Source organism: Pseudophryne corroboree, chromosome 4 (genome assembly GCF_028390025.1).
Source record: "Pseudophryne corroboree isolate aPseCor3 chromosome 4, aPseCor3.hap2, whole genome shotgun sequence".
In the NCBI taxonomy this organism is placed as follows: domain Eukaryota; kingdom Metazoa; phylum Chordata; class Amphibia; order Anura; family Myobatrachidae; genus Pseudophryne; species Pseudophryne corroboree.
This window is the reverse complement of record NC_086447.1, coordinates 793,686,777-793,707,298: the sequence shown is the minus strand read 5'-3', so window position 1 is coordinate 793,707,298 and position 20,522 is coordinate 793,686,777. Positions and strand designations below refer to the sequence as shown.

At 45.7% G+C, this 20,522-nt stretch overlaps 1 protein-coding gene across 1 annotated transcript in view; it reads left to right on the top strand.

The window, feature by feature from the left end:
* ABCG5 (ATP binding cassette subfamily G member 5) overlaps positions 1 to 20,522 on the top strand; it is a 93,802-nt gene that overhangs the window by 42,074 nt on the left and 31,206 nt on the right. Inside the window, exons 7-9 of the mRNA XM_063919812.1 lie at positions 4,932 to 5,071; positions 8,009 to 8,138; positions 14,979 to 15,192. Of these exons, the coding sequence (XP_063775882.1) occupies positions 4,932 to 5,071; positions 8,009 to 8,138; positions 14,979 to 15,192 (484 nt within the window). The remainder of the gene's footprint in view (positions 1 to 4,931; positions 5,072 to 8,008; positions 8,139 to 14,978; positions 15,193 to 20,522) is intronic.

Here is a 20,522-nt window from a genome sequence, read left to right as displayed (position 1 = left end):
ACCAATAGTGGTCGACCTAGATACTGTCGACCTAAGTCTTGTCGACCTAGAGACCGGATCCCCTAAGGTAGCTATCACTATATTCTGTACTCGAAGGGACTAGGTGTGTCAGGGTCCTCTAATATAGTGTACACAGTACTTATCTCTATACGGATATTTTACTGTTACAGTCACATACAGCAGGATTTAGTTCACAAGTTTGTCTACTCTGACGCTGGTTGTGTACTTTGTCCGCAGGTTGTGTACTCTGTCTGGCTTCATCGTACTAATAGTCTAATTGTTGCTTTATTACAATGTCTAACAATAAGGGCAGTAAAACTCTGGAGGCTCCTGTAAGTTGCAAAGTATGCTCCAAAGGTTTACCTGAGAAAGAAGTATTGTGTGATGGTCTGTGTTCTAAATGTCATACACCTCCCAGTCAGCCTGCAGCTCCTGTTACTACAATGGAGCCACCCTGGGCTATGTTCACTACCCTCCTGGGGACTCTCGTGGACCATTTAGCCCCCCTATGGGACCTCCGGTGCCACTGCTGCCACAACTTGTCCCTATAGTAAATCCACCTTGGGCAGAAAATTTGTATACCCACCTGCAGCAGTTAAATCAGTCTTTGGTTAGACCAGGGGTGGGGAACCTCCGGCCCGCGGGCTGTATAAGGCCAGCGTGACACGCCGCCACTCATTCCAGCGGCGGCATGTCTCAGCTGTCACGGCAGGGAGGAGAGCACAGCTATGTCTGGCGGCAGCGGCAGGTATGACCTCAAACCAGCCGCCGGTTCGTGAGCCAATCAGAGCTCGCAGCCCGGCAGCCAATCAGGAGCCGCCACTGCTGGTACACGAGCTCTGATTGGCTCACGAACCGGTGGCTGTTTTGAGGTCCGATACGCCACCGCCGCCGCCCGACATAGCTGCGCTCTCTGCCCTGACCCCTGACACATGCCGCCGCCGGACAGAGCACTAGGGGGCAGGAGAGGTGTTTTTTTTTTTAAAGTGGCAATCATTTACACTGCAAAACCAGGTTGATCTTGCTGTGTAAATGATTGCCACTTAAAAAAAAAAATGCAAAACCTTACCAAATTTCTCACTTTTTGAAACTCTCACTCTATTACATTTGGCCCTCCATGTGAATTTTGGATATATCGCAAGTAACCTGACATCAATACCTTTGCAACGGATGGTGCATGAACTTTGTTACATTGTATCTATATTCTCCTACCCTACTCCCCACCACTGCATGTTTATTGCATCTTACAATCTGTATTGTGTAGTGCCTCTTACACATTTGCCCACTATATAAGTGCCCCTTACACATTTGCCCACTATATAAGTGCCCCTTACACATTTGCACACTATATAAGTGACCCTTACACATTTGCCCACTATATAAGCGCCCCTTACACATTTGCCCACTGTATAAGTGCTCCTTACACATTTGCCCACTGTATAAGTGCCTCTTACACATTTGCACACTATGTAAGTGCCCCTTACACATTTGCCCACTATATAAGTGCCGCTGACACATTTGCCCACTGTTGAAGTTCCCCTTACATATTTTGCCCACTTTAATACTTCCCCTTACATATTAATCTAATCGAAGTACTGTATTACCTGATATGCCCCCTGTGCCCGGAGACTCGCAAAACAGTCAGTGGTGTTGGCGCCTCTGCCATGCCTGGCACCGCACTATAGTACTAGAAGAAGAGGAATCTCAAAATAAACTACCGCTCCTAGTAGCTGGACAGCAAGGGCTTCTGGAAGCGGTAGTTTATTTTGCATGTACAGTAATGTGAAGAATCTCAAAATAAACTACCGCTCCCAGCAGCCCTTGCTGTCTGGAAGCAAGAGATTCTGGGAGCAGTAGTTTATTTTATTTTTCTTCACATTACTGTAATGGGTTGCGCTACCAGACATAGCTGCAGCGCCAACATCACTGCCTGCTCGTTGAGTTTCAAGGCAGGCGCTACATATCAGGGCATATCAGGAATGGCCAGTGTTACACATATCGCTGACGCAGCTGAGTAGGGCGCCCTCCTCTATGCTGCGCCTTACTCAGCTGCGTAACCAGCGTATGCGTAAAACCGGCCCTGCGTAACAATCAGATCCAATAAGAGCTAGCAACTGAGAGCGACACACCTGTACTGTATCTGACGAAGAGACTTAAATGGTTAATAATAAAGTATAAGCACAACTAAAAGTTAAACATAATAAATTAGTCAATAAAGGGTATCACTTTGAATCTACTTTTTATCATGGACTAACCTGATACAACACTTTGATGCTTTGATGTGCACCGGAAATTTTTCGGGTTTTGTGTTTTGGTTTTGGATTCGGTTCCGCGGCAGTGTTTTGGATTCGGGCGCGTTTTGGCAAAACCTCCCTGAAATTTTTTGGTCGGATTCGGGTGTGTTTTGGATTTGTTTTTTTTTTTACAAAAAAACCCCAAAAACAGCTTAAATCATAGAATTTGGGGGTCATTTTGATCCCATAGTATTATTAACCTCAATAACCATAATTGCCACTCATTTCCAGTCTATTCTGAACACCTCACAATATTATTTTTAGTCCTAAAATTTGCACCGAGGTCGCTGGATGACTAAGCTAAGCGACCCAAGTGGCCGACACAAACACCTGGCCCATCTAGGAGTGGCACTGCAGTGTCAGACAGGATGGCCGATTTAAAAAATAGTCCCCAAACAGCACATGATGCAAAGAAAAAAAGAGGTGCACCAAGGTCGCTGGATGGCTAAGCTAAGCGACCCAAGTGGCCGACACAAACACCTGGCCCATCTAGGAGTGGCACTGCAGTGTCAGACAGGATGGCACTTCAAAAAATTGTCCCCAAACAGCACATGATGCAAAGAAAAAAAGAGATGCACCAAGGTCGCTGGATGACTAAGCTAAGCGACCCAAGTGGCCGACACAAACACCTGGCCCATCTAGGAGTGGCACTGCAGTGTCAGACAGGATGGCCGATTTAAAAAATAGTCCCCAAACAGCACATGATGCAAAGAAAAAAAGAGGTGCACCAAGGTCGCTGGATGGCTAAGCTAAGCGACCCAAGTGGCCGACACAAACACCTGGCCCACCTAGGAGTGGCACTGCAGTTTTCTAGCGAGAGGATGAGTGCTTCCATCCTCATGTGAATCTGAACCACTAGCCATGAACATAGGCCAGGGCCTCAGCCGTTCCTTGCCACTCCGTGTCGTAAATGGCATATTGGCAAGTTTACGCTTCTCATCAGATGCTTTTAATTTTGATTTTTGGGTCATTTTACTGAACTTTTGTAGTATACTTGACACAGAGGTAGAGCAATGGACTACTGTACCATACTGCTATATATATATATATATATATACTGGTGGTCAGCAAAATTCTGCACTGTCCTCCTACTATATATACTGCGCAGAACTAAAATGCACCACAGGTATGGATGGATAGTATACTTGACGACACAGAGGTAGGTAGAGCAGTGGCCTACTGTACCGTACTGCTATAATATACTGGTGGTCAGCAAAATTCTGCACTGTCCTCCTACTATATATACTGCGCACAACTAAAATGCACCACAGGTATGGATGGATAGTATACTTGACGACACAGAGGCAGGTAGAGCAGTGGTCTACTGTACCGTACTGCTATATATTATATACTGGTGGTCAGCAAAATTCTGCACTGTCCTCCTACTATATATACTGCGCACAACTAAAATGCACCACAGGTATGGATGGATAGTATACTTGACGACACAGAGGTAGGTAGAGCAGTGGACTACTGTACCGTACTGCTATATATTATATACTGGTGGTCAGCAAAATTCTGCACTGTCCTCCTACTATATATACTGCGCACAACTAAAATGCACCACAGGTATGGATGGATAGTATACTTGGTGACACAGAGGTAGGTAGAGCAGTGGACTACTGTACCGTACTGCTATGTATATACTGGTGGTCAGCAAAATTCTGCACTGTCCTCCTACTATATATACTGCGCACAACTAAAATGCACCACAGGTATGGATGGATAGTATACTTGACAACACAGAGGTAGGTAGAGCAGTGGACTACTGTACCGTACTGCTATATAATACTGGTGGTCACTGGTCAGCAAAATTCTGCACTGTCCTCCTACTATATATTTCAATGCAGCACAGATATGGAGCGTTTTTCAGGCAGAGAACGTAGATATTTTCAGCACACTGAGCACAGATATTTGCAAGCACACTGAGCACAGATATTTGCAGCACACTGAGCACAGATATTTGCAGCACACTGAACACAGAAACTGAGAGAACGCTGCACGTCCTCTCCCTATCATCTCCAATGCACGAATGAAAATGGTGGCGACGCGCGGCTCCTTATATAAAATACGAATCTCGCGAGAATCCGACAGCGGGATGATGACGTTCGGGCGCGCTCGGGTTAACCGAGCAAGGCGGGAGGATCCGAGTCTGCCTCAGAACCATGTAAAATGGGTGAAGTTCGGGGGGGTTCGGATTCCGAGGAACCGAACCCGCTCATCACTACTTTGAACCAATATTTTTTTTAAAACAATTTGCCTAAAAAAAAAAAGTACATATTTTGCGAACTGAACATCAGACATATGTCACATTTGCTTGCACAAACTTTTGTTGGTTGTATTTCTCAGCCGTTTTATTCTAAAACAACAAACTAAAATTACAATATGAACATGCTCCAATAATAACAATAGAAAAACATAAATGAATGACATAATTTCAGGAACATGACAATGATGTGAGTATTTAGCAAATGATAAATACCAATCAGTGGCAATCATAGCATGTTTTTTAGCTTATGATAATTATTAGTAACAGATCATTGTAATGTGCCCAGAAAGCCGGGAAAACACAGAGTATAATGCCCACTGCTGATTTATCCATTTGTGCAGCCTCTGACTCTCCTCTGTCCCTCATAGAAATCATTTTGCTTGATGAACCAACTACTGGTTTGGATTCAATGACAGCAAATCATATCGTTATGCTGCTTTCCGAGCTGGCTCGTAAGGACAGAATAGTAATTATTTCAATTCACCAGCCGCGCTCAGAACTATTCAAAGTAAGTAAAAAAAATGTTATGTGTCCATCACAAATTTTGTTGTACACTATAATTTTATATTGCAAACAGCGTTATTGGAAACAGGCAAATTGTGTACAAATGATACAGCTTTTGCTCCTGATTTCCAGTTTACACGTTACCCAGCTACATCCTCTAACACTGCTCTTTTGAAACCAGACTGTAGTTTTCAGGTTCTCATTTACGCGTGATGCACAGATGAAACATGTTCTGTTGATATACAGTAAATGGTGTCATTCTTTATTGAGGCGTCTGAAAAGACAACAACAACAACAACAACAAAACACTAACAGGAAGTTTCTGTATTCCCCTAGAACCAATAACAATGACGCAAATAAATACCTTGAACCAGTAGTTCCCAATCTTTCATGGCACCCTAGTGTATAAGCATTTTTTTTTAAAGTACCCCTTAGCCCAGTGGTTCCCAAACTTTTTGCAATCACGGCACCCTAGAGCTTCAGGATTTTGGTCACGGCACCCACAGGCCAAAGTTTCTTGTTGATAAATTTTCAAAGACATTAAATTAAGTCAATTGTGTTTATATGTCATCCTTAGGTTCAATTGTGTGGTAAGAGACAGAATGTGCTTCGGTTTCTCCACATATTTTATGATTGGAAGTACAGTATGGTGGCCAATCCCGGGATCGGAATCGGCAGGATCGCGGGATTCAATCCCTGGGATTGGGGACTTCCAATCCCGGGGATTTCGGGATTCGGAAACCCCTTCATTTTTACAATGCCGGGTAAAGCTGAGCGGGCTCAGACGGTGCCCGACTCCCCTGCTTACCTCCCCCTGCTCCCGACTCAGTACAGTGGCTGGCGGTGTGCGGCTGTCTGCACAGCGGGAGCTCTGACATTACGTCCCTCCCAGTGAGTTGGGGGATGTTTTTTTATGTGTTCTGGGCAGGGCGGGACAGCTGTGGATATTGCTAGGGAACCAATCCTGGGTATCCCAAGAATCCCCGGATTGATAATTTTTCAATCCCAAATCCCGGGATTGAAAAAATGGCCGGGATTGGACTCCCTAATTGGAAGCCACAAACAGTCTTGGCTATTATTTTTAACCATCAATAATTTGAACTGGTCCTGGATCACCAACCCAGGGCAGTACCCTGAGGCACACCAGGGTGCCACGGCACACAGTTTCAGAACCACTGCCTTAGCCCAAATTTTCTTATTGAGAAATACAGCAAAAATTGTTTAATTAATTGTGCTTTCCTTAGGTTCAGGGTTGCGCTTCTGTCTATCCACATAGTTTACTATAGGCAGCCACCAGCACTGGTTGTCGACTATTACATTGACCATAAATAATTTGATTTGGTCCTGGACCACCAACCGACGGCACCCCTGAACGTGCCCCAGCACTCAGTTTGAGAAACCACTGCCTTAAACAAAAGGTAGTACTGTGTAATATATTAATAGCAAAAATGTAAAAATGTACCAACTTTTAACCACTGGCGTTTCGTAGTCGCATCAGATGAGACCACACCAGGACGGGCTTTCCCTGATGTGACCAGTCAGGAATGCCCACTGGAAGCAGCCACACAGCCACTGTCACTCTCAGAGGAACCTCCCGGCCCCTCTGCATCCTAGTTCTCTCCCCCAGTGCTGCTGTGCTGCCAATCAATTCTTATCGAGCATTGATTGTCAGGAAATGTAATAGAAGCTGCCCTTACCTTCCTTGTGTACATGGGAGGCTGCAGAGAGGAGCAGCCGCAGTAAAATTTAAGTTTGTGATGGTCGCAATGTTCCGATCATCGATGGTCTGATATGTCGACCATCAATGTTAAACCGATATTCATAAAAAATTGTACTTTTAAAAAAAGAAAATTGTGTTGGATATATTTTAAATAGACGTTCTTAATCTAATTCAATCATAAAGAAAAGAAAATTCTGAGCGTTTTTTGGAAACAATATTATCCAGTTAAGTGGTTATTGTGCTTTGTCGACGTCCTCTCCAGGGAAATTTTTGTGAATTAAAGGGATGCTAAAGGGTACAAAAATAAAATAAAACCTGTTACACAATTCTCTGTCAATGTCATTTTATTGGGGTTGAATTTCAGTCATGTGCAGAATTTAAATTATAACCTTACTGAAGGAATCAGGTTCCATACTTTGTAGGCTAAACAAAACTTAAATAACACGCAAATGTACATATAGTATATGGATACATGGGGGGGGTCATTCCGAGTTGATCGCTAGCTGCATTTGTTCGCAGCGCAGCGATCAGGCTAAAAAATGGCAGTTCTGCGTATGCGGCGCAATGCGCACGTGCGATGTACGGGCACAATAAATGATGCAGTTTTGCACAGGGTCTAGCAATGCATTTCAGTCGCACTGGCTGCCGCAGAGTGATTAACATGAAGTGGGCGTTTCTGGGTGGCAACTGACCGTTTTCAGGGAGTACTCTGGAAAATGCAGGCATGCCAGGGAAAACGCAGGCGTGGCTGGGCAAACGCTGAGCGGGTGTGTGACGTCAAATCCGGAACTGAATAGTCTGAAGTGATCACAAGCGCTGAGTAGGTTTTGAGCTACTCTGAAACTACACAAAAAATGTTTTCAGGCGCACTGCGAAACAACCGTTCGCACTTCTGCTAAGCAAAAATACACTCCCAGTGGGCGGCGGCATAGCGTTTGCGCGCTGCTAAAAACTACTAGCGAGCGATCAACTCGGAATGACCCCCACATGGTTTGGAAGGTTTATCTTTGTCGTCACATGTTAAACTATAATATACATATACCTTTGGTATTTGATATATTGAAGCAGTCAGGGCTATGTACTGTATGTTTATTTAGTAGTAAGAGGAAGTTTGTAGGGAGAATCTTCAACATGTTATACATAAATCATTACAATATAATTATGAACACAGCATGCATATTATATTTACTGTGAACGTCCTCTTTTTAATTTAAAAATCAGATATTTGATAAGATTGCCATCATGAGCTGCGGAGAGCTTATTTTCTGCGGTAACCCACAAGAAATGATCTCATTCTTTGATGATTGTGGATATGAATGTCCCCAACATTCCAACCCATTTGATTTTTATGGTAAGAAATCTGTTTATCTATACCTACCTACCTACCTATCTATATATCCATTTTATCTATCTATATCATATCTACCTATCTATTAATCATATCTATCTATCTAAATGTGGGTACACACGGTACGAATGGACAAACGATTGGGGCATTCCCAATCGATTGTTCGACCAATCGTACTGTGTGTATGCACGATACTGTGTGTGGCATGCTCCCGTCGGGTCATCCGACGTCCGAAGTGGGGTGAGGTTGGGGCTGCTTTTGTGGTCTCGAAGCATCTGGACTGGCCCTGAAATGAAGGGGGCAGTGACTTGATGGGGGGCAGGGGCTATAATGTACCTAGTGGTGGCCTGACCCCTTAATCTGCCCTTGGTCAAGGCCCTTCCCCCTTTACTTACCATTTGTATTAATGGGATGTTCAAGGAGGAGGGGCATTGACAACATTGAAACTTGTTTGAAGCAGGTAAGTAGTAGAAAGAGATAGCCGATAATCCCAGGACCACTAGAACTATATTTGATGGGATAATTTGGATGAGGCAAAAAGAAGATACAATTGTTCTGTAGAACTCTATATTTTGTCATATCTAATTAGACTAGAAAATGTTATTTTATTTTTAGGTGATTAAGCATTTTTTCCAACTATTTCCCATTTAATTCTGCTAACAAATTTAACATTCATTATTCCAGTGTTTTGGGATCCCTTAACAGAGCATATTTCTAGATCATCTAGTTGGTGCACAGGTGAATCCATTTTCTCTTAAGTACTAGAGGATGCTGGGGTCCATTTTAGTACCATGGGGTATAGACAGTTCCGCAGGAGCCTTTGGCACTTTAAGACTTTTCAACAGTGTGAACTGGCTCCTCCCTCTATGCCCCTTCTCCAGACCCCAGTTTAGAAAATGTGCCCGGGAGACTGTATGCACACTAGTGGAGCTCTACAGAGTTCTGCTGGAAAATACTTTGTTAGGTTTTTTATTTTACAGGGAAGCTGCTGGCAACAGCTTCCCTGCTTCGTGGGACTTGGATGGGGGGGAAGTAGGAACCAACTTCTCATTTAGTTTAATGGCTCTGCTTCCGCTGACAGGAAACCATTAGCTGCTGAAGGGTACTGAACACAGCCCTTGCCTAGCTGCTGCTCACTCCCACAGCACTGCCGCCACCCCATAACAGAGCCAGAAGTCAGAAGGCTGGTGAGTATTTACCGGAGACCTGCAGAGAGGGGCCCTCCGGTCATCATGGCGGCATAAAGGTACAAGCGCAGCGCGGGATGCTGCGCAAAAACATGTCTCTCAGCAACAGGATGCAGAGCGCGCGGGGGGGGGGGGGGTTTGAGGGACAAGATAAATCCTTACTCTCACTGGCATTAAAGTACACACAAGGGAGCCGCTGGTGTACATACCCCTGCCAGTATAAATATTATATTACTGTGGCTGAACCGTGCCATTACAGGGGGCGGGGCTTCTCCTCAGAATAGCCTGTAACACTCAATTGGCGCCATTTTCTCCTCAGAGAGACGCCGGAGCGCTGATCCTGCACACTGCTTCTCCTCACACATCGCTGATACAAGTACCAGGGTGTTATAGAGGGGAGGGGAGCACATAATTTATTGAAGTCTGTGGGCTTCACATTGGATAAAAATCGCTGTGTTGGTATATACTGTATGTATATTCATTGTATGCAATACATATAGGGCGCGTGGTGTGGACTGGCAATTCCCTCTGGGTCCCTCTGACAGACATTAGTGTAGGTCTGTCCCCATTAGCTCCCGTGTGTGTGTGAATGGTGTGACTGTACACGCGTTCCCCAGAGGAACCCATTTTAGAGGCACAAGAGTGTTCTGAGCCTGTGTGGGTGAGAAAGCTGCAGAGTAATATGGCTAAACTAGCGAAGAAATTCTCTGAGTCTGAGGAACAGACATAGCATTGGAGACAGTCTGTGGAAGATGCTCTATTTGCTGATTGTTCCACATCATCCACTCGGGACCCCTCCAGTTCCCAGAAAAGGTCCCTGGCCCAAATTATGCAAAGGGACACTGACGCAGATTCCGACACTGACGTCGACACTGGGGATTTGAGGGGGGTAGACCCCAAACTGGATAAGAGCATTCAATGTATGATAGTTGCTATAAAAGAGGTATTGGAATTTCCTGACACAACACCTCCACCTGAGGAAAAAGATTATTTTAAATTAAATAAAAAACAGGTGGCGACTTTTCCTCCGTCTAAGGACTTAAATACATTTTTTGAGGAATCCTGGGTTAACCCGGAAAATACATTTGCTATCCCTAAAAGATTGTGGGTAGCGTACCCTTTCCCTGAAGAGGATAGGCGTAAGTGGGAGTCACGCCCAATGATAGACACCTCAGTCTCTAGGTTGTCAAAGAAAATCATTTTACCTGCCCCAGGGTCAGCTGCCGCAAATTAGAGACAACTTTAATTAAAGTCCATCTATGTTGCTACGGGTACGTTGCTCAGGCCCACAATTGCTTCTGCGTGGGTAGGTAACGCAGTCGAAAAGTGGGCAGATAACTTGATTGTTAATATTGACACGGTCGATAAAGATGACATGCTGCAAATTCTAGGTCATATCAAAGATTCTGCAGGTTACTTGGTTGAGGCTATGAAGGATGTAGGCTTACTGGGCTTACGGACCTCTGCTATGGCGATTTCAGCCCGCAGGGCGCTCTGGATACGCCAATGGAATGCTGACGCAGAATCCAAAAGAAATATTGAGGCACTCCCCTACAATGGTGAAGCCCTCTTTGGAGAGAAACTAGATGCCATGATATCAACTACTACATCTGGCAAATCAGCATTTCTGCCGTCGGCAGCTACACCGGCTAAAAAAGTATATCATTCTCTTTACTATGCAGCCCTTTCAGCCCAACAAGTACTAAAAGGCTAAAAGTACCCCTTTTTCACAGGAAAAGGGAGAGGGAAAGGTAGAAAACCTACAACACCCTCAGGCTCCCAGGAGCAGAAGTCCGCAACTACTTCTGCAAAAGCCACAGCATGACGCTGGGGCTCCTCTGCGGGAGTGCGATCGGGTGGGGCCACATCTACTATTTTTCAGCCAGGTCTGGCTTCGCTCAGACCTGGATCCTTGGATTTTACAGATAATATCCCACGGTTACTAGTTGGAATTTCAAGACCTTCCCCCATGCCGATTTTTCAAATCAGCCTTGCCAGTTTCTGCTCAAGACAGCACAAATGTCCTGAACGCAATACATAAATTATGTCAAGACAAGGTAATTGCCTTGGTTCCTGCCGAACAAAGGAATCAAGGCTTTTATTCAAGCCTGTTTGTAGCGCCGAACCGGATGGCTCGGTCAGACCGATTTTAAACCTAAAATCTCTGAATCTTTATGTGAAATGATGGAATCCTTGAAAGCGATGATTTACAGCTTGGAAGAAAAGGAATTTCTGGTGTCAGTGGACATCAAGGATGCTTACTTGCATGTTCCCATTTACCCGCCACATCAAGCATACCTGAGGTTTGCAGTTCAGGATTGCCACTACCAATTCCAGACATTACCGTTCAGGCTCTCCACGGCTCTGAGAATATTCACCAAGGTGATGGCGGAGATGATGGTTCTCCTTCACAAACAAGGAGTCAACATAATTCCATACTTGGACGATCTCATAAAAGCGAGATTCAGGGACAAGCTAATCCAAAACATAGCGTTATCCCTGACGGTACTTCAACAGCATGGTTAAATCATCAACTTTCCAAAATCTCAGTTGGAACAGACGATGAGGTTACAGAGAGTATTTCTACCAGTGGAAAAGGCTCAGGAGATCCAGAGCATGGTCAAACAACTTTTGAGACCAAGAACAGTATCAATTCATCAGTGCATTCACCTGTTGGGGGAAATGGTAGCGGCTTACGAGGCACTACAATATGGCCGATTCCATGCCATGGTCTTCCAGTGGGACCTACTGGACAAGTGGTCCGGGTCGCATCTCCACATGCATCAAAAGATAACCTTGTCAGCAAAAGCCAGAATTTCGCTCCTGTGGTGGCTACAAAGTTCTCACCTCCTGGAGGGATGCAGGTTCGGGATTCAGGCCTGGATCCTGGTGATCACGGATGCAAGTCTCCGAGGATGGGGAGCAGTCACGCAAGGCGAAAGCTTCCAAGGAAGATGGTCAAGTCAAGAAACTCGCCTTCACATAAACATTCTGGAGTTGAGAGCTGTGTACAACAGCCTTCATCAAGCGGCACACCTTCTTCATGGTCGTCCCATACAGAACCAAAAGACAATGTAACGGCAGTAGCTTACATAAACCATCACGGCGGAACAAAAAGCAGAGCGGCAATGGCAGAGGTGACAAAGATACTCCTCTGGGTAGAAAGACATGCAAAAGCCCTGTCGGCAATTTTCATTCCGGGAGTGGACAACTGGGAAGCAGACTTCCTCAGCAGACATGATCTCCATCCAGGAGAATGCGGCCTCCACCCAGAAGTCTTTGCGGAGGTGGCAAGTCGTTGGGGCGTTCCTCAAGTGGATATGATGGCATCACGCCTCAAAAAGAAGCTTCAGAAATATTGTTCCAGGTCGAGAGACCCACAAGCAATAGCGATAGATGCACTGGTGACCCAGTGGGTGTTTCAGTCAGTGTATCTGTTCCCTCCACTTCCACTTATACCAAAAGTTCTCAAGATCATCAGAAGAACAAGAGTTCGAGCAATACTCATTGCTCCAGACTGGCCAAGGAGGGCTTGGTATCCAGATCTTCAAGAGTTATTACTGGAAGATCCACGGCCTCTTTCACTTCGCGAGGACCTGCTTCAGCAGGGGCCATTAGTTTATCAGGATTTACCGCGGCTGCATTTGACGGCATGGCTGTTGAGCACCAGATCCTATCCCGTAAGGGTATTCCCAATGAAGTCATTCCCACACTTATTGTGGCCAGGAAAGGGGTAACGTCCAAACATTACCATCGTATTTGGAGAAAAATGTGAATCTAAGAAGTCTCCTGTGGTGGAGTTTCAATTAGGACAACTTCTCCTATTTCTACAGGCGGGTGTGGATGCTGGATTGAGATTAGGATCTATCAAGGTTCAGATTTCAGCCTTGTCAGTTTTCTTTCAGAAACAATTGGCTTCTCTTCCTGAAGTCCAGACGTTCGTGAAGGGAGTTTTGCGCATCCAACCTCCCCTTGTGCCTCCTGTGGCGCCATGGGATCTTAATGTGGTGTTGCAGTTCCTTAAATCGAACTGGTTTGAGCCTCTACAAGAGGCAGAGTTGAAGTTTCTCACTTGGAAAGTGGTCATGCTGTTGGCCTTGGCCTCAAGCAGACGAGTGTCTGAGTTAGGAGCTCTCTCACACAAGAGTCCTTACTTAATATTTCATGAAGATAGGGCTGAACTGAGAACACGTCAGCACTTTCTTCCGAAGGTTGTGTCTTCTTTTCATATCAACCAACCTGTGGTGGTGCCAGTGACTTCTGACACTTCAGCCGTCTCAAAGTCCTTGGATGTCATCAGAGCATTGATGATTTATGTTGCAAGAACGGCTAGGATAAGGAAAACAGAATCTGTGTTTGTCCTCTATGACCCCAACAAGATTGGGGGTCCTGCTTCTAAGCAGACTACTGCGCGCTGGATCAGGGGTACCATTCAGCACGCTCATTCCACGGCAGGATTGCCGTTACCGACTTCGGTAAATGCCCACTCTACAAGGAAAGTGGGTTCGTCCTGGGCGGCTGCCCGGGGTGTCTCGGCTTTGCAAATCTGCCGAGCTGCTACTTGGTCAGGTGCAAACACGTTTGCTAAGTTTTATAAGTTTGACACCTTGGCTGCTGACGACCTAAAGTTTGGTCAGTCAGTTCTGCAGGAACATTAGCACTTTCCCGCCTGTACTGGGAGCTTTGGTACATCCCCATGGTACTAAAATGGACCCCAGCATCCTCTAGGACATAAGAGAAAATAGGATTTTATTAACCTACTGGTAAACCCTTTGCTCATAGTCTGTAGAGGATGCTGGGTGCCCGCCCAGTGCTAATTTTTTCCAGCTGATTACGTTTATCTTTTTGCACACGTGTTTAGATGTTGACTGCTGTTGCTGTTGCGTTATACATGCTGGTTGGCACGAGTTATGTTAAAGGCCATGTTAGCCGACATGTTTTTTGTGTATGGTGTGAGCTGGTGTGAATCTCGCCACAAATTTATTAGTAATTCCTCTCTCGAAAATGTACGTCTCCTCGGGCACAGTTCCTATACTGGAGTCTGGAGGAGGGGCATAGAGGGAGGAACCAGTTCACACTGTTGAAAAGTCTTAAAGTGCCAAAGGCTCCTGCGGAACCCTCTATACCTCATGGTACTAAAATGGACCCCAGCATCCTCTACGGACTACGAGAAAAGGATTTACCGGTAGGTTATTAAAATCCTATTATTGGCTGACACGTTTTAAAAGATCCACAATGGTGCTAATTATTTCACTTGTGATACTACGGAGGTCTGTAAATATGCACTGCTAGGGGTCCCTGAGGACTGGAGTTGTGCATTATTCCATCATTTTCAAATATTTCCATGTATCTGAGATATAATTTACAGTTTACATGTAATGAGCTTTCTGCACAATACATGTGCATTTATATGATACTGATACAGTGGCTGGCGGAAGCTGCATCATGCCAACTACTACAAGTTCAGGAGATGTGCCGGTTTCCATCTTGTATTTCAGTTTATGTTCAGTCAATACTAAGTGAAAGACAAGTTCTGCAGCACTCCAGCGTTCTGTCCTGTATTCTGCACACGCAGCAATCTGTAATGTTTGTAAAATATTGCACTTTGGGCCTTCTGCTTCCACTGATGTTGAGATCCTCTGTATCTTCTCTCCAGTGGACCTTACATCTGTCGACACACGAACTAAAGAGCGTGAAATGGACACATATAACAGAGTTCACTCCATTGTATCTGTCTACAGAGACTCTGAAAATTTTCAGGGTACCCTAGAGTCCATCGAATCATCAAAGAAATCCAAAGAGCAGAAAGTCATTCCATTAAAACGGAAAGAGACGCCAAGTGAATTATCAAAACTTGTGGTCTTATTAAGGTCAGAGGACATAAACCTTCTTATCTTGCCTACTGTGTAATATTGTGTATGCATTTGTTTTGTTTAATTTATGTAAAAAAAATTAAGATTTAAGAGAGGTGACTTTTAATTAAGGATAATTAGATAACTGAGCCAACGCAGATTGAGTCTACCATATCAGAAATGCTCGGGACCAGGAGCATTTTGGATATTGGATTTTTTTGGTTTTCAAAATACCTTATGGTGAGGTCCGCTGCGGGGGTCTGGTGGGTGTTGTGCAGGGGGGACCCATGGGTGTTATTGGGGCTCCGGTGGGGTCCACAGGAGGTCCGGTGCATGTTGCGCGGGTCCAGCGTGGTGGAGGAGCTTTTATTGCACTTCCCGGAGAGGGAATGGCTGCAAAGCCACTCCCATGCCAGCTGTCATTGGCCACTGACACAAGTGACATTGTGACGAGAGGTCATGTCATGACATCACGGCTGCCCTGAAATATTCAAGTTTTCAGAATATTTTGGATAACCGAAAAACAGATATGGGAAAATACAAAGGGTTGAAAGGGTCAGGTCCAAGATGAAATCCCACTAGGAGAAACTGATTCATTAGTAGGGTGTTTTTTTTCCCAACAAAATATCAATTAATAGCAAGAACTGGTAGCAGCATTGCCCCATTTGTGCTAAATAAAGTAAAAAAAATAAGAACAAGTTAATTAAATAAAAAACTACTGTTTTACAGGCCAATTTTCTGATAATCAAATCTTCTTAAGGCAAGTGAACCTATAAGTTACTATTTTTCCAAGCCTTGGGCAGATTTTGCATCACTGCACTCGCCAATTTCACAGCGTTAAGTATAGAATGTATAAAAAACTGGTTTAGTAAAATAAGATTTTACTTACCGATAAATCTATTTCTCGTAGTCCGTAGTGGATGCTGGGACTCCGTAAGGACCATGGGGAATAGCGGCTCCGCAGGAGACAGGGCACAAAATAAAAGCTTGAGATATCAGGTGGTGTGCACTGGCTCCTCCCCCTATGACCCTCCTCCAAGCCAGTTAGGATACTGTGCCCGGACGAGCGTACATAATAAGGAAGGATATTGAATCCCGGGTAAGACTCATACCAGCCACACCAATCACACCGTACAACTCGTGATCTGAACCCAGTTAACAGTATGATAAATTTAAAGGAGCCTCTGAAAAGATGGCTCAACAATAATAACCCGAATTTTTTGTAACAATAACTATATACAAGTATTGCAGACAATCCGCACTAGGGATGGGCGCCCAGCATCCACTACGGACTACGAGAAATAGATTTATCGGTAAGTAAAATCTTATTTTCTCTAACGTCCTAAGTGGATGCTGGGACTCCGTAAGGACCATGGGGATTATACCAAAGCTCCCAAACGGGCGGGAGAGTGCGGATGACTCTGCAGCACCGAATGAGAGAACTCCAGGTCCTCCTCAGCCAGGGTATCAAATTTGTAGAATTTAGCAAACGTGTTTGCCCCTGACCAAGTAGCTGCTCGGCAAAGTTGTAAAGCCGAGACCCCTCGGGCAGCCGCCCAAGATGAGCCCACTTTCCTTGTGGAATGGGCTTTTACTGATTTTGGCTGTGGCAATCCTGCCACGGAATGTGCAAGCTGAATTGTACTACAAATCCAACGAGCAATCGTCTGCTTTGAAGCAGGAGCACCCAGCTTGTTGGGTGCATACAGGATAAACAGCGAGTCAGTTTTCCTGACTCCAGCCGTCCTGGAAACATATATTTTCAAGGCCCTGACAACGTCCAGCAACTTAGAGTCCTCTAAGTCCCTAGTAGCCGCAGGTACCACAATAGGTTGGTTCATGTGAAATGCAGAAACCACCTTAGGTAGAAATTGAGGACGAGTCCTCAATTCCGCCCTGTCAGAATGAAAATTTAGGTAAGGGCTTTTACATGATAAAGCCGCCAATTCTGACACACGCCTAGCTGAAGCCAAGGCCAACAGCATCGACACCTTCCACGTGAGATATTTTAAATCTACCGTAGACAATGGTTCAAACCAGTGTGATTTTAGAAATCTCAACACAACATTGAGATCCCAAGGTGCCACTGGAGGCACAAAAGGAGGCTGTATGTGCAGCACCCCTTTCACAAATGTCTGAACTTCAGGTACTGAAGCCAGTTCTTTCTGGAAGAATATCGACGGGGCCGAAATTTGAACCTTAATGGACCCTAATTTTAGGCCCATAGACAGTCCTGTTTGCAGGAAATGCAAGAAACGACCCAGTTGAAATTCCTGTGTAGGGGCCTTCTTGGCCTCACACCACGCAACATATTTACGCCAAATGCGGTGATAATGTTTTGCGGTTACTTCCTTTCTGGCTTTTACCAGAGTAGGGATGACTTCTTCTGGAATGCCCTTGTCCTTCAGGATCCGGCGTTCAACCGCCATGCCGTCAAACGCAGCCGCGGTAAGTCTTGGAACAGACAAGGCCCCTGCAGTAGCAGGTCCTGTCTTAGAGGTAGAGGCCACGGTTCGTCCGTGAGCATCTCTTGAAGTTCCGGGTACCAAGACCTTCTTGGCCAATCCGGAACCACGAGTATAGTTCTTACTCCTCTCCTTCTTATGATTCTCAATACTTTCGGTATGAGGGGCAGAGGAGGGAATACATACACTGACTGGTACACCCACGGCGTTACCAGAGCGTCCACTGCTATTGCCTGAGGGTCCCTTGACCTGGCGCAATATCTGTCCAGTTTTTTGTTTAGACGTGACGCCATCATGTCCACCTTTGGTCTTTCCCAACGGTTTACAATTTGGTGGAAGACTTCTGGGTGAAGTCCCCACTCTCCCGGGTGAAGGTCGTGTCTGCTGAGGAAGTCTGCTTCCCAGTTGTCCACTCCCGGAATGAACACTGCTGACAGTGCTATCACATGATTTTCCGCCCAGCGAAGAATCCTTGCAGTTTCTGCCATTGCCCTCCTGCTTCTCGTGCCGCCCTTGTGGGCGACTGACGTGATGTTGTCCGACTGGATCAACACCGCCTGACCCTGAAGCAGAGGTTTTGCTTGAATTAAGGCATTGTAAATGGCCCTTAGTTCTAGAATGTTTATATGAAGAGATGTTTCCATGCTTGACCACAAGCCCTGGAAATTCCTTCCCTGTGTGACTGCTCCCCAGCCTCTCAGGCTGGCATCCGTGGTTACCAGGATCCAATCCTGAATGCCAAATCTGCGGCCCTCTAGTAGATGAGCCCTCTGAAGCCACCACAGGAGAGACACCCTTGTCCTTGGCGACAGGGTTATCCGTTGATGCATCTGAAGATGCGATCCGGACCATTTTCCCAGTAGATCCCACTGAAAAGTTCTTGCATGGAATCTTCCGAATGGAATCGCTTCGTAAGAAGCCACCATTTTTCCCAGGACCCTTGTGCACTGATGCACTGAGACCTGTCCTGGTTTTAGGAGGTTCCTGACTAGCTCGGATAACTCCCTGGCCTTCTCCTCTGGGAGAAACACCTTCTTCTGGACTGTGTCCAGAATCATTCCTAAGAACAGTAGACGTGTCGTTGGAATCAGCTGCGATTTTGGAATATTTAGAATCCATCCGTGCTGACTTAGCACTACCTGAGATAGTGCCACTCCGACTTCTAACTGTTCCTTGGTTCTTGCCCTTATCAGGAGATCGTCCAAGTAAGGGATAATTAAGATGCCTTTTCTTCGTAGAAGAATCATCATTTCGGCCATTACCTTGGTAAAGACCCGAGGCGCCGTGGACGATCCAAACGGCAGCGTCTGAAACTGATAATGACAGTTTTGTACTACAAACCTGAGGTACCCTTGGTGAGAAGGATATATTGGGACGTGGAGATAAGCATCCTTGATGTCCAGCGACACCATATAGTCCCCCTCTTCCAGGTTCGCTATCACCGCTCTGAGTGACTCCATCTTGAATTTGAACCTTTTTATGTAAGTGTTCAAAGATTTTAGATTTAATATTGGTCTCACCGAGCCGTCCGGCTTCGGTACCACAAATAGTGTGGAATAATACCCCTTCCCCTGTTGTAAGAGGGGTACCTTGATTATCACCTGCTGGGAGTACAGCTTGTGAATGGCTTCCAGAACTGCCTCCCTGTCGGAGGGAGACTTTGGTAAAGCAGACTTCAGGAACCGATGAGGAGGAAACGCCTCGAATTCCAGTTTGTACCCCTGTGATACTACCTGTAGAATCCAGGGATCCACTTGCGAGTGAGCCCACTGCGCGTTGAAATTCTTGAGACGGGCCCCCACCGTGTCTGAGTCTGCTTGTAAAGCCCCAGCGTCATGCTGAAGACTTGGCAGAAGCAGGGGAGGGCTTCTGCTCCTGGGAAGCGGCTGCATGGTGCTGCCTTTTTCCTCTTCCTCTGCCCTTGGGCAGAAAAGAGTGACCTTTTGCTCGCTTGTACTTATGGGAACGAAAGGACTGAGTTTGAAAAGACTGTGTCTTTTTCTGTTGATGTGAAGTAACCTGGGGTAAAAAGGTGGATTTTCCAGCCGTTGCCGTGGCCACCAGGTCTGTTAGACCAGCCCCAAATAACTCCTCCCCCTTATACGGCAATACTTCCATGTGCCGTTTGGAATCTGCGTCCCCTGACCACTGTCTGGTCCATAATGCTCTTCTGGCAGAGATGGACATTGCGCTTACTCTTGATGCCAGGGTACAAATATCCCTCTGCGCATCACGCATAGATAGCAATGCATCCTTTAAATGTTCTATAGTTAACAGAATATTGTCCCTATCCAGGGTATCAATATTCTCAGTCAGGGAATCCGCCCATGCGACTCCAGCACTGCACATCCAGGCTGATGCGATTGCTGGTCGCAGTATAACACCAGTATGTGTGTATATACTTTTCAGGATATTTTCCAGCCTCCTATCAGCTGGTTCTTTGAGGGTGGCCGTATCAGGGGACGGTAACGCTACTTGTTTAGATAAACGTGTGAGCGCCTTATCTACCCTAGGGGGTGTTTCCCACCGTGCCCTAACCTCTGGCGGGAAAGGGTATAGTGCTAATAACTTATTAGAAATTAGCTGTTTTTTATCGGGGGAAACCCACGCTTTATCACACACCTCATTTATTTCCTCAGACTCAGGAAAAACTATTGGCAGTTTTTTCACACCCCACATAATACCCGCCTTTGAGGTATTTGTAGTGTCAGAAAGGTTCAATGCCTCTTTCATTGCCGTGATCATGTAACGTGTGGCCCGGGTTCACTACGAGTGGCCGGCGGTCGGGCTCCCGGCGACCAGCATCCCGGCGCCGGGAGCCCGACCGCCGGCTTACCGACAGCTTGGCGAGCGCAAATGAGCCCCTTGCGGGCTCGCTGCGCT